Source organism: Mustela nigripes, chromosome 18, assembly GCF_022355385.1.
Source record: "Mustela nigripes isolate SB6536 chromosome 18, MUSNIG.SB6536, whole genome shotgun sequence".
In the NCBI taxonomy this organism is placed as follows: domain Eukaryota; kingdom Metazoa; phylum Chordata; class Mammalia; order Carnivora; family Mustelidae; genus Mustela; species Mustela nigripes.
In genome coordinates, this window is record NC_081574.1 from 37,367,308 (window position 1) to 37,381,827 (window position 14,520).

At 41.4% G+C, this 14,520-nt stretch overlaps 1 protein-coding gene across 3 annotated transcripts in view; it reads right to left on the reverse strand.

Moving 5' to 3' along the window:
- Positions 1 to 1,634: 1,634 nt before the first annotated feature.
- KAT6A (lysine acetyltransferase 6A) overlaps positions 1,635 to 14,520 on the reverse strand; it is a 112,526-nt gene continuing 99,640 nt past the window's right edge. For all 3 annotated transcript variants that reach the window (XM_059384374.1, XM_059384372.1, XM_059384373.1), the window contains 4 exons: positions 14,272 to 14,479; positions 12,486 to 13,085; positions 9,396 to 9,708; positions 1,635 to 7,089 (listed from right to left, as the gene is read on the reverse strand). In XM_059384374.1, coding sequence (XP_059240357.1) covers positions 4,370 to 7,089; positions 9,396 to 9,708; positions 12,486 to 13,085; positions 14,272 to 14,479 — 3,841 coding nt within the window. In that variant the 3' untranslated portion in view covers positions 1,635 to 4,369. The remainder of the gene's footprint in view (positions 7,090 to 9,395; positions 9,709 to 12,485; positions 13,086 to 14,271; positions 14,480 to 14,520) is intronic.

The following is a 14,520-nucleotide window of genomic DNA, read 5'->3' on the forward strand; positions in this document are numbered from 1 at the left end:
CTGTCATAATAACCTTGCTTCCTCTGTTCTGCCCAAGCGGTTTGCCTTTCCATTTTCATCCTCGCTGACCTGTATATTGCACATTAAGACAAGAGGAAAGACAAAAACCACTGTCCCCTACCCCAGCTGTAACAGGGAGAACCCGGAAGAGCAATGATCATCTACCTGACAGACTATGGCGCTCAGGGAATACACATTGTCACCATGCTACAGAGGAAGCTGGGTACCACCTGCGATTCCCAGAGAGCCATACAGGGATAGATGTCCTGGAACCCTGGTTGCTGAGTGTGGGACAAGATTCTAACACCAGGGCTGAGGCCAAGGCTCTCAGCAACATACATGAGTAAGTGTGTTATCATTTTCTTCCCACATCTACCTTCTGATATAGAGGGAAAAGGTCAGAAGGAAGACAATAAAGAAATGAGCCAGCTCCTCTACTGAGATCATTCATGAATTGCCTATAAACAGAATTTCATTATTCAAATTATATTTTAAGTGTAATTTAAATACAGTGGAGGTGTTAACACTTTAAAAAGTGTATCATACATTCTTTGGGTCACATGTCCTTCGTAGAAGAATCAGAATTGGGGGCGCCTGGCTGGCTCAGTTGGTTAAGTGTCTGCCTTCAGCTCAGGTCATGATCTTAGAGTCCTGAGATTGAGCCCCAGCTGAGCAGGGAGACTTCCCCTCTGCCTCTGCCTCTGCCTCTCCCCCTGCCTCTGCCTCTCCCCTGGCTTATGCCCTCTCTTTCTGATATAAATAAAATCTTAAAAAAAAAAAAAAAAGAAAAATCAGAATTGCTTTATGTTGAATTCACTTAAAGCACGTAGTGTGCAGTAGCCAAGACAAGAAGCTTGTTTTGGGGACAGTCCATTAATGACTGCAACAGTACAAGTGACAGCCGTTGGGTCCAAATCATGGCTACTTAAGTAAGCAGAGGACATCAAGGGAAACGAATCATTTTTTTTCTGGAGACGACCTGACTACATGGCCTAAAACCTGAATGGCATGAGAAGGCGAACAAATGTCTGCTATCGGTACTATTCACAGACACTTGGTAAAATCCTAAATCAAGTAAGTGTGGCCGCTAAACCTTGTACCTGCCTTACCTCCCCACCCCCAGCTGTCAGTTCTAAATTAGATTAGAAGATTTAATTTTCTGGAGTCTACCTTGTATCCAAATTTCTAAATGAAGAGAGGCCAAGTGCCACAACTCAGAAAACATCGAAAAAGATCATTAATGTTCAGGACCTCGATTTCTGGCACAAACCTCCCTTGATGACATGATCAGGTAAGCTGAGAGGAGAAAACAGCTTTGTTCCAATCCTAGGAGCTGCTTTTTAGTGCAACTGCATTTCCGTTCTTTGGTTGAGTGAATTACAGTCCCTTTAGGCTTTCAAATGGATTTCCCTCAAAAATCCAAAGTGAGGTCATGATACCATTTGCACTGGAAGAGGAAAAACTAACTTCATTGTCAGCATTTAAACACACATATGAGTGAAAACTGGCATTTCAGAGTAAAGGCCATGAACTGACACTTGCTGTATAATGAGAAATGTGAAAACGGCTAATATTTATCCAGAACCGGCGAGCCCGAGCTATTTGGGAGAAGAATTCCACATGCAAGGCGGACATCCAAAATGGCTCAACATAATTTATTTTTTTTTTATGTTAAAATGTACAGAGTTCTTTTGAAAGTACTTGCTAGAAAGGGGAAAAAAAAGTGATATTACATACAAGGAGAGGAAGGGAGACCAACTGGCCCAGGAGCGCATGACATGGAGAAATACAAAGGCATCTAGGTACCCCTTCCCCGTAGCTTACAAGTCACCATGAACAAAGTACAAAGAGGTTACAAAACAGGAAAAGCAAATATAAACAGACAGGAATAGACTTAGCTTCATTTGTACATGCGGCTTTTAGAGGCATCTGGAGCTCTATTCACACACTCTAGAGATCTCTTTAAAGAGAATTTTTATCTTTCTTAAAATAGTTTTTAATATTCTACAACAAAGATAAAAAATTTTAAAGATGGAATGAAATGAAAAAGCTCTTATTTTAAAAGGCATCAAAGTCACTAACAGTGAGTTTTTAAATTTCTTTTTTAGAAGATTACCCAAGTTATCTTGCTAAAAATACATTTTTTTTAAACAGAAGTGAAAAAATGACAGGTACCAATATTACTGTGTTGGATAATTTCTTTTATAATATAGAAAAGAACATTTTCTCTACAATAGTTCTACAGTCACAAAAAGGCTTGTGGAAAAGGGAGCTGCCCGATTGAATTTTTTTTTTTTTTAAAGAAACAAATGAAACCAAACACAACCGCAAACCAACAGAAACTGAATTCACGGCCCTCATTTCAACAGCTTCTCCTGCTGCCTTGGCCCACCCTCCACCCAAGATCCCTCCCTCTCGACCCACCCCATCCCCACCCCAACCAGGAAGCAATGACGTAGCTGAAGATGTAGGGAGAGGGCAGCACAGTGCACTTTCTACATAGATGATTGGGAACTGGAAGAGTATATACAGAGAAACTGGGTCCTACACAGCCTTGCACATGCTCAGAATTGATAGCGGTAAGATGTGGAATTCTGCCGTTTTCTACCTAACACATTTAATTGAGAAAGTCAATTAAAGTGTATTAAAAAAAAACAACAAACCTGTGCATTTGAAAAAATTTAATGCCTAATTAGTACTTCAAAAATTTATCTATATAAAATGTACAAATAAAGGAGAGAATTTAATGCTTACAGGTATTTCTTTAAGCAGTACTTCCCCCTTTTGGATATTTGACTGCACATACCAAGTGGTATAATAGTTTCCATCTTCTAATGATGGAACATATATATAGATATATATATTTTTTTTACCTATCCCTGGAGCAAGTAACAGGAAGAGAATGGGCGAACTGGCTGCACGAGAGAAAAGATAATGGGAGTTGGGAGCAACATAGGAACCTGCTAAACCCTGCTGTCCAGATTTGCCCTAGTATGCTGGTGGTTGGTTTATCCCTCTTCTCTTTTAACCACTCACAGGAGAGGGGCTGGTGCACTCTGATTCACAGGGAATGAACTCAGGATCTCAAGACAAATGAAAACTGGAGGTATGTATCATTAAAGTAGCTATAAAACTCACACCATGATCTCCCTTACTCATCTCTTCCAACATAAAATAAACAGTGTCAAATGTTTGTCAGGTATTTTTCAAATCACTGAAATGTACAGTCATCCATCAACACTTTATGTAAGAATGTAAGAGGCTAATCACTGGGGACTGCTGTTTGAGTTTAGTCCGAGTCGAAGGCTCAAGAATCAAGACCCTTAGCATCTCAAAGTACATACTGAAAACAAGAGGCTGCGCGGAGTACGTGCATTATGGCTGATTCACCAGGTGGTAAAAAACAAGAGGCAAAATTCCTCTTTTTGATTGTTAATTGACCATCTCTATTCCTCCAAAGCTGGATTAGGATTGCAAACAGCTTTCCTCTGAGATTCTGCTGTTAATTGAGACTTACAGTATTTTTGTGTCTCTGAGTGCTGAGTGGGAATAGTAAACAAACAAACAAACAAAAAACCCAAACAAACAAAAACAACAGAAAAAAAGAAAAAATTATATTACACTTGATTTATGAAAAACAAACATTTCAATGAAGTCCATCTATAAAGAAACATTCTTGGGGAAAGGTTTTAAGAGGTGTGTGTGTGTGTGTGTGTGTGTGTGTGTGTAGGGAGTGGAGGGGATTTTAAAAGGAGAAGCACTTTCCTGCCTCGCTTTATTAATAATAATAATAATAATAATATTAACAATAATAATAAGTTTAAGGAGCTTGGGTTGTTCTCCATGTCCCCGTCCGAGTCTCCCATTAAGTGCCTCCTGCTGGAATGAAGTAGGAAATGAAAGGTTGGGTTAGGAGGAAAGGGTCTGGTTAACCCCCCGAGATGTATATATAACATTTAAAAGTGACAACATTGGGAGCTGCAAACAGTGAGGGGAAACATACATCTTAAAATAAAATAAAGATAATTCACTTTTACACAAATTCTGTCCATGTGGTGTGTAAAGAAAGTAAGGCTCTTTTTAATTATGAAAAGATTTTTGTGCATGTTTCCCCTATCCCCAAATCCATTTTTAGATGAGTTCTATTGTAAAATGTTCAAGATTGTGAAGAAAACCAAAACCCGGAACAAAATGAACCCAAAAAAAGAGAAGACCAGGTTTTCTAAAAAATAAAATAAACCAAAGAAAAATTCCTCTAAATCTACAGCAATATTTTAACTGGAAAAAGGTCCATTTTTCTCTGGTTTGTCAGTATAAAAGGTTCCTTTATTTATATATATTTAAGTTTTTAATTGCAAGTTCATCTTGCTCATCTTCTCATGTAAGGTCCATTGAGTGACTGCTTGGGCACACCAGCAGCATTCATGTAGCTGTGATGGGAGGGGCCAGTGTACATCATGTTTCCATGAGGGTTTGGCTGCATAGGCTGCTGGGTATAGGCCTGGCTCCCCATCATCCCCATCTGCATCTGCATAGGATACTGTGCTGTCTGGTTCATGTAGGCAGGGTTACTATGGTAACTGCTGTTCATCATGGGCTGTGTCATTCGATAGCTGTTCATGGCATTCAAGGTGTTCATATTCATGGAATTGACATTATAGGTGGGGGTCGGCATCAAATTAACCCCCATGTTCATGCCACGCTGAACAGCCAACGCACGCGGGCCGGCCTGCATGGCAACCGCAGGTGGGCTGCGGCCGTACAGCTGCTGCTGATGCGCAGCCGCAGAGGGCAGCGGCGCCGATTTGGAGCGGATGGAAATGTGCCCCTTGACCGGCATTTGCCCTTGCAACCTCTGTGTGTGAGGAATGCCAATGTTGGTGGCCGACATGTTGCACTGTAGCAGAGGTGATGTGAGGTTCATGGTGGTGGAGGCCAAGTTCGGGGGCGGCGTCATGGTGGCTTGTGCTTGAGGGGTCCCAGCTAATGGATGAGACGGAGCCAGCTGCGCCAGCCCTGTGTTAGACAAGGAAACACTGGTTGCATAGGAAGTCACAGCAGGAGAATGGCTATAAGGCATGGCATGAGGGTCCATAATGGTGTTAGTCAGCTGCTGCAACTTGGCTAAACTGAAGGTGGCTGACGGTTGAGAGTAGCTGCCAGCCCCGAAGTCCCCCGGAATCCGCTCATAAATGCTTATGTTCCCCGTGCTTCCCGATTCCGGAATCTCCATGATCATGGGCGCGGGAGTGAAGCTGTTGTTCATGCTGCACTGGGACAGGGGGGGCTGCTGCTGCGGCGGTGGCGGGGGCTGTGGCTGCGGGGGCTGCGGCGGCGGCGGGGCGGGCGGTGGGGGCTGCTGCGGCTGCTGGGGCGGCGGCGGCTGCGGGGCTGGCTGCGGCGGGGGTGCGGGCTGCGGCGGCTGCGGCGGCTGCTGCGGCGGCGGGGGCGGCGGCTGCTGCTGCTGCTGCTGCTGGGGCGGCGGGGGCGGCGGCTGCTGCTGGTTGCTGGGAGGCCTCTCCACCACACAGCTCTGAGGTGACTTGATGTTGCAGTTGGCCGCGGCGGGCTGCACGCTGTTCTGCTGCATCATGCTGCAGCTGTTGCCCATGCTGGCCATTTGCTGAGTGACAACACAGCTGTTCTGGGTGAGGCTGCCGGAGGATGCCAAGCCGCCGTAGGAGCAGCTGCTCTGCGAAGAGTTATTCCCACAGATGCTGCCACCCATGGTGGAATCGTAACTGCTGGGGTTCTCATAGTTTTCCGTGGTGCTCTCGATGCTGCCCAGGTCACTGAAGCCACTGTCCACCACCTGCTGAGAGTGGTCTGATACGGAAGGCACATCCATCATGGGGCTGGTCTCCATGTTCTGCATAGAGGGTGCGGACAGGGATCCTTGTTCTGGGCTGATCTGGGTGTAACCACTTTCGAGCGCAGGCACGTTGGGACTACTGACCGAGCGGACTGACTGGCTGGGGTGGGACTGAACAGAAGAGATTGGACTATTGTGTTCCGAAGCATGGCAGTCTTCAACCATGGACATCTGAGGGTCTTCGTCAGCCTGAGTGTAACTCTGCAGGGTCTGACAGGCTGCCAGAGTTTCTTCACAGTCCTGGTAGGCTCCCTCGTGCTCGTTACTCTCCTCTTGAGTCAAAGACTGCACTGCTTGCACGGTTTCCAGGTCCAGTTCACTATGAGGAATCTCTTCTTCCTCTTTCAGCTCAATTAACTCTTCCTTAGAGTTTGAATCTTCTTCATGATCATCCTCAGACCCTGGCATATGCTCTGATACCATGGATGTTTCATGGGAAGTCTGTTCCTCTTCAGAATCTGGGTCTGTTTCATCTTTATCCTTTATAGTCTCCCTACTTCTCTGCATATTAGTATCTAAAAAAGACTCCTGACCACCAGGCTCCTCCTTGACATCTTCTCTAGCGGGCTGCTCCTCTAGCTCTTTTGTCTTGGTAGCTTCCAGATGGCCATCATCTTCATCGTCCGCATCATGGTCTTCATTCTGGTTTGTCTCCACAGCCACTTCGTCCTCTTCCTCTTGCTCCTGTTCTTCCAGTTCTTGCTGCTCCTCTGCGGATTGCCTCTGCTCTTCTAAAACGCGGGGCTTCTCTTCCTCCTCTTCAATCTCGGGTTCTTTCGTTTCGGTCTCAGGACTGTTGCTATCCACTGGAGAAGCTGCTCTAACTTCGCTGCTGGTTGTATCTTCTTCTTCTCCCTCTTCAACCTCTTCTGCTTCCACGTGCATCTCCTCCTCTTCCTTCCTTTCTTCAGTTAAAGGCAAGTCTTCTTTTGGTTCGACAGTTTCTTCATTCTCTTGAAGTTTGGGTTTACGTCCCGGTTTAGGAATGGGAACAATGGGCTCAACAATGCATTCTTGAGTAGAAACGGGTATGATTTCCCGATTCAACTTAAATCCTGGTTTGCGACCAGGTCTCTTCTTCCAGTGGATTGGTTTGCGGCTTTTGCCTTTGGGCCATCCCTTTTTCTTTTTCATAGGTGTGGATGTATCTGGCTCAAGCTGAGAATCCTTCACATCACGTTTTCTCAGGAGTGATACTGGCTTTAGGATAGGCGTATCTATACAGGAGGGATTAAAAATAAAACAAAATGTCACATTAAAAAAAAGTTACAAGATTTTGTATTTGTACCAGTGCCTTTTTCTGAGACCACATGTGCAACAGAAACTGTTTTATTAATCATCACAAACTTGATCACCTTCATTTTCAAGTTAAGAATCTAGAGGGGAAACCGAATAATGACCTCTACTGAAGTCAAGCAGTGAGCTGGCGGAACAAGGAAAGAACCCAGGTCAACACTCTCTGCCTCCCACTACTTAAAACCAGTTCAGGTTTATCATCCCCAACTGCACAGCGTTAGGAAGTTAGTCTACATGTCAGTGTTCTCCTCTAGAAAACGGAGACAAGCTGTGTAAAGAGGCAAATGTGTGGCAGTGATTACAACTACAGTGTAAGTCAAAAATCAGCTCCTTTCTTTTTTATTTTTTCCTGTTTGCAATTTATATTCTCTCTCTGGTTTCCTTATTACTTCAGGTAATATCATGAGTTAATTACCCCAGACCATGACTGAACAATTCTACATGAATAACTGCTCAGTCGATATTGTGTTGGTATGGGAACAGCCGCAAGGCATTTAGTACTAGACAAATACTGACCTGAAAAAAAAGTGAAAGCACCAATGACAATGATTTATTAGAAATAAATTTGACATTAGCATTATTTTCTCCCCATTACTTTTTTCTATTTCTAAAGATTGTAGTAAACTACGCATAGCAGAAAATGTACCACTTCAACCAAGTTTAGGTGTCCGGTGTGGTATGGCATTAAGTACATTCACATTTCCCATTAATTTTTAAAGGGAAGAATACCAAGGCAAGAAACAGGATTTCGAGGAGGAAGCTAAAAAGGCACGGTTGGCAATAATGTGAAAATAAAGAAAGGGAACGGCTCCATCAGCCTTTTGGTGGAAGGGTGTGTACCAAGTCAACAAGAATTTAAACAGGGGATATTATTTCAGTCTACAATGATCCAAGAGAGAATTTTACTGAAGGGCCAAATTTACACCATAAATCTTTGGTTTCCCATTATATACCTCAAGGTGTAACACAATAAAACTGCAGAAAATCACTCAGAGCAAAGCACTCAGTCATCTTATCACTATATTACAAGTATTTCTTAAATAAAAATATAAGAGTGGAGGAAATGCAATTTTCAACTGGATATGAAATTGAGCAAATTTAAAGAATAAAAAGCTCAATTAATTAACAAATAAACACTACAATTCCACCAAGAGTGGACGACCAGATTACTTAAAATTCACCCAGCAAAGTAAAAAAAAGCACTGTCTGACACCCCCCCACCCCAGTTAAGGCAAACACTGCAGATGCAGGCCGCATGAGGCACTGGCAGAAACTTTAGGGTAGGATCTAAATGACTAGTCTGTGACCCAGCACATATACTGGCCACCAGTTTATTTCTATATGACAAGGTTATTTAAAAGCAAATCACCAGATTCTACACTATGCCATAAAATTTAACCTATGCTGAGGCAGTTACCATTTTTATCAGAAATTTACTACTTGCAGAGAAAGGCACATTAGAGATATGATTCAGAAGGATTCCTGATCAGATGTGAATCAAGTCCAGTTTATACAAAACTGATCTTATTTAAGAACCATCTTCCTAGGGGCGCCTGGGTGGCTCACTGAGTTAAAGCCTCTGCCTTCGGCTCAGGTCATGATCCCAGGGTCCTGGGATGGAACCCCACATCGGGCCTCTCTGCTCAGCAGGGAGCCTGCTTCCCCTCTACCTCTGCCTGCCTCTCTGCCTATTTGTGATCTCTGTCAAATAAATAAATACAATCTTTAAAAAAAAAAATCTTCCTAGCATGTATCCACTTAGCAGTATTTATTAAATGCCTATTTTAAGCAGTCAGCATATAACAATTAGACAAACACCTAAGTACATGGAATATACTTTCTAGTAAAGGGTTATTATTTCAATGTTTTCCTGATGCTAAGTCCAATACATCCATCTACTAAAGATTCAGATAATGGGTGAGAAAGGATTAGGCCAAAAAGAATAATTTCCTAAGAGCAAGATACTTTCTGCAGAGGCAAAAATTGGTCCTATGTTGAAGGGGAAACTAGAAAAAAAACTTTAAAAGGACAGAGGGCTCAAAGAAAAAATGGGGATGAATATACTTGACACAAATTCTGAAAGGTTACCAAGTTGGCCATCCTTTACTTGCTTAGTGGGGAGAATCGTTTTTTCAGCCTTTTTGTGGAAGGGTGTGTAGCTATCACTTACAGTCTGTTTCTTTAAAAACAATAAAACTACCCTAAGCAACAGTTCTGTAAAACATACCATCAGCATCATCTGACTCTTCATCATCGTCTTCATCTTTAGATTTCCTTTTTGAAGAGGACCGACACCTGAGCACATCTTGTGAGGAGAGACGACGGAAGTATCCCCTGGAGAAGAGTTCACTTTCATCCTCTTCCTCTTCCTCTTCATCAATCTCAAATGTAGGTTCTAATCTCGGCATTGGCCTCTCAGAGTCAGAGTCTTCAAAAGGTTCATCTAAAACCTCCGTGGTCTCAGAAATAGTTTCTGTGACCACACTGCTGTTGTGGTGTTTGCGCTTTCGGACTCTCCTCCTTCGGTGAAGGATTGGTTTCTATTTAAAAGAGGAAGAACATTATTTTATTTACAGTAAAGAATGCTATCATTTCTATTAACATATGAATAGTTTTTTAATCTAACAAAATAAGCATATATAAAATGGGTATACTGTTTGCAAGAGACATTTTGAGTATTATTTCAAAATGCTACAGTAAGATATGACACAGTTATCACAGAAAGATGTTGGATAATTGAATACAACTTTATAAAAGGCATGCCCAAAGAGCAGATGTTATCATTCCCATATTAATAGTTCAGTTACATTTAAATGCCTATTTCAATACCGAAATAACACAGAAGCTAGTCCTTTAACATCTCTTTACCTCAAGACAAAAAACAAAACAAAAACAAAAACAAAACAAAAAAAAACACACTTTGTCTCATAGCTCATAATAGATACAATAAAATGATAAAGACGATGCACCAGAAATTATCTAATCCAATCCCTCATTCTATAGAGGTGAGAAAGGTTACAGGGCTTAAAGTCACATATCCAGTCAGTATAGAAATGGTTGTAAAATATAGTCTCTGACTCCCAGTCAAGAGAATCTTTTTAAGAACTTCAATTATTTTGTGCATGATCTCTCTGCCTGTTACAATATTCTCATGTTTACACAAGGAAACAGCATAACTTTTATCTTATAAATAGGCAATACAAGCCTGAAACGGCAAAGATATGTTCTTCCTGATCATGTAATGAATGCCAGAGTTAGCCTGTTTTGAGTTTTTCTCCAATTCAAATTCAAATTTACTAGTCCTTTTAGTTGAGAGTACAATTTTCAAACCAGGTTAAGCATGTCTGACTATGCTTTTTGGAAAAATGGCTGACTCTAGGACTGGGACGTGAAATATACAAGATGAACCAAGAATATCCTGCAGTACTAGAAAGTTAAGGAAGTGCTCAAAACAAAACAAAAAACCCTTAATAATGATGATAATACACATTAAGCTAAAGGGACATGGGAGCAAAACTTAAAGACTCCTAATGGCCAATGCTGGAACAATCTGAGCAACAAATTAAATCAAGTGGTACTGCTGGGTATAACTCAAAGTATAAAGTAAATATCTGAGTTTATGCTGGTATAAATAAGTGCTTGAATAAGTAAAGAGATGGGTGGGAATGGCAATGACTAACTACCTTCCAAAGAGCACAATACAGGAAAGGGGAAAAAAGGAGTGACTGATTTACAGTGGAGAAACCTGACAAACACAACTTCAAACCTGTTGATCAAGGCTGATATCAATAGTGAAAAGTCATACTGACAATAATACTATCATGTTTGGTGTATACACACATATATATATTCAGACATCCTTTATATGATGTGGTAAGAATGACACCATACCTCTGTGGTCTTCTTCCCAAAAACATATTACCCTATTCTAATATTATGAGGGACATTCTATTTTTTTTTTATTTTTTTTATTTTATTATTTTTTTTTTTTAAGATTTTTATTTATTTATTTGACAGAGAGAGATCACAAGCAGGCAGAGAGGCAGGCAGAGAGAGAGGAGGAAGCAGGCTCCCCACTGAGCAGAGAGCCCGATGTGGGCCTCGATCCCAGGACCCTGAGATCATGACCTGAGCCGAAGGCAGCGGCTTAACCCACTGAGCCACCCAGGCGCCCTGGGACATTCTAAAATACCTAGCCAGTACTCATCAAACTGTAAAGGTCATCAAAAACAAGGAGTCTGAGAAACTATCATGACCAAGAGGGGCCAGAGGCATGAATAGTATGTGTAATGTGTGTGCTAGATGAGGTCTTGAACAGAAGAAGGACATAGAGGAAAACTGAGGAGATCTAAATGAAGCATGGACTCAAGTTAAAAAAATACTAGTTCACTATTCATGGCAAAATACTATACCAACATAAGAGGTTAACAACAGGGGAAACTGCCTGTAAGGAATACAGGAACTCTCTGTACTTTCTCTGCAATAACTGCATAAATCTAACTGTTCTAAAATTAAAAACTTATTTTTTTTATACATAGCCATGCTTTTTTTCCCCCCTCATAAGGTTCTGCTAAGGAAAGGAACAGTTTCACTGCTTTGGATGAAAGCTGTCATCCCGCTACTCTGAGGTGGCTCATCCCGGGGGCTGGGCTCTGGCTGGCTTGTGGCAAAGTTCACTCCACAGCCTGGGACAGTTCCGGCAGACAGCGTGCCAGAACTCATGATCACCACCACAACACATTTATAAACTGGCTATCATTCAAAGTCTACAAGATGACAAGATAAAGTTGAGAAAATATTTTTAAAACCAAGTTGAGCTGAACGACTGAAAGAAAAAACGGAGAGCTGGAGAGGGGACAAGAGAACACAGGGGAAAAGTCCCACCCCGCCTACGACGAACAGCCTCTCTGAGTGCCCTGACCTAGGGCACCGTTGTCCATCACGCTGTCAGATACTTTTCTCCTTTTCTAACATAGGCACTTCTAATTTATACGTACTTTTAAATAGTTGACAAATCCCTGAAAGTCATGATTACCACATCAAAACAGCAAGCTGAAAAACAGTTTGTCAGCCTTTAAGTAAGTTTATGACGTCTACATTCATTCCCATGAACCACAGGAGCCATATCCACGTTTCCAATGTTCACTGGGAAGATCATAAGCTACAATATACCAAGACATAAAGTCTAAAAAATTAACACACTAACAATTTCTATATTCACTTTTTCAGAACTCCATTATAGATAGATGTGCATAATAAGCTGCCACTGGGAAAGAACAGACGAGTCAAAAGAAACAAGTCAAAAGAAAAGCCTTACTTTTCTCTTCAATGTGGGCTTTGTAAGAATTGGTGGAGAGCTGGACCGAGGACTTTCTGGCTCTTCTTCCTCCTCACTACTTTCACTGAAGCCTCGGAGGAGAGCCCTGTCACCATCACTATAGCGACGGGGCAATCTATCATTGCCTTCTGGTAATCGACACTTCAGTGCCTCGGGGCTCTTCTTCAGCTGTCCTCGCCACAGCTCAACCCCCTCACTTAGTCTTCGTTTGGGAATGTCTGGCTTCCCATCCTGGCTTGGCTGCTCCTGAGAGGCTGCCAACTGCTCCTCACTTTCAGTATATTGTTCTTGGGAGGTTTCTGATTTTTCCTCACATTCTCCATATTGTTCCTGAGGAGTTGTCTCTTCCAAGAGCAGTTTAGAATCTTTATCACTAAAACGTTCCTGGGTTTTTCTGTTCTTCCTCCCCCAGCGGCCTCTCCGGGATGGCTGATTATTTGCAGGAAGACTATCACGGGGAAGGACTTGTTTGTTCAGACGTGCGGAACTGGCTGGTGCTGTGACTTCTGGTTTCTTTTCACTTTCTACTGAAGAATAAGAATCTTGTTCTTTGTTCTCCCGAGATGCAGACTTTCCCACCTGATTTCAGAAAATAAAACCATGCTGATTAATTTTGCAGTCTTATCTGATTATACCTCCTATCTGACCTCTTAAATACAGAGAAAGGAAACAGAACTTTAGAAAAGAAAGTATTATTTGATAGCTATCGTGAATATTTCTCATGTGTTAGGCACTGTTTTAAATGCTTTATAAGATTCATTTAATCCTTACAACAATACAATGAAGTGTTATTATTATATCCTCATTTTATAAATAAGGTAAGTGAGGCACAAAAAATACAAGTAACTTGCCCTAGGACATGCAATGGCAAATGTGGAAGCTGGGATCTAAACCCAGGCAGTCTGATCCAAGAGCTAGTGCTCTTAGCCACTATGCAACCCACCTTCAAAAGACAAAGTGAACAGCATTGTTCTTACAAAGGCTAAGTGATAAAATTTACCAAATTTCTCAGCAATAAAATTTATAAACAGAGAGGAGATGGGTTCTGGAGCATGGGCAAGAGAAAGGGAGTGTTTGAAAAAAATGAAAGAAAATGTCTGTAATTATTATAAAGAATTATTTTTATTCTGAATATTTAATTTCATTTTTAAAATTAAATTACATTAAACGGGCGTGAAACTGTGTTTATCAAAGGAGGACATAGATTTTTAAAGGATGAAAGCACAGCTTAAAAAAAGTACAGAGAAAGATATGCATCACATAAAGAAAAATACTGAACACTATACAATGTTTTATAGTCCCTCATTAACTCTTTAATGTTTGAAAGACATTTGTGTACCCACTGAATTATTTAGTGCTCTACTAGAAAACATACACGTTTACATTACTTCCTTAATGTTTTATTTTAAGGAAAAGGGATCTTCATTTTATTTTTAACAATGGTCAGAATTAAATTAGATCCAGATTCCTCAATTACTGCCACAAAGCAGTTTAGCCATTTATCAGCACTCTGGTATGGAATTCTTGGTTCTAAATAACACACTGTAACAAATTTGAAGGTCTCCAAATGATCCAAGACTTAAAAATATACAAATAAGTAAATAAAACCCGGTCTTCCTGAAATCTCTATCACTGAAATCAACTGAAATTCTAATGTGAATTGACTGTGTTGGTCTAAGTTATTATAACACATTATCACAAATACTCATGAAAGCCAAAAATAGAGCCTTCTGTCATCAAAAATAGAGACTACTCATGCCCTTACACTCGTCTCTAATTCTCTTTCCTGGCACTGCGGCTCTTCGTTTTCTCCTTCCTCAGCTTCCTCTTCTTCCTCCTCAGAGACAACAGAATTGGAGACAATGACAGGAGTCCAGCGCAAACATTCTGGATCTACATCTACAGGTCGCAAATTCAGCTGAAGCTTTGCCATGTGATCCTGGATAAGTTTTTCCCGGCGAATTATCACAAATCTGGAACCAGAGCAAAGTTTATAGCAATCAACGACATACAA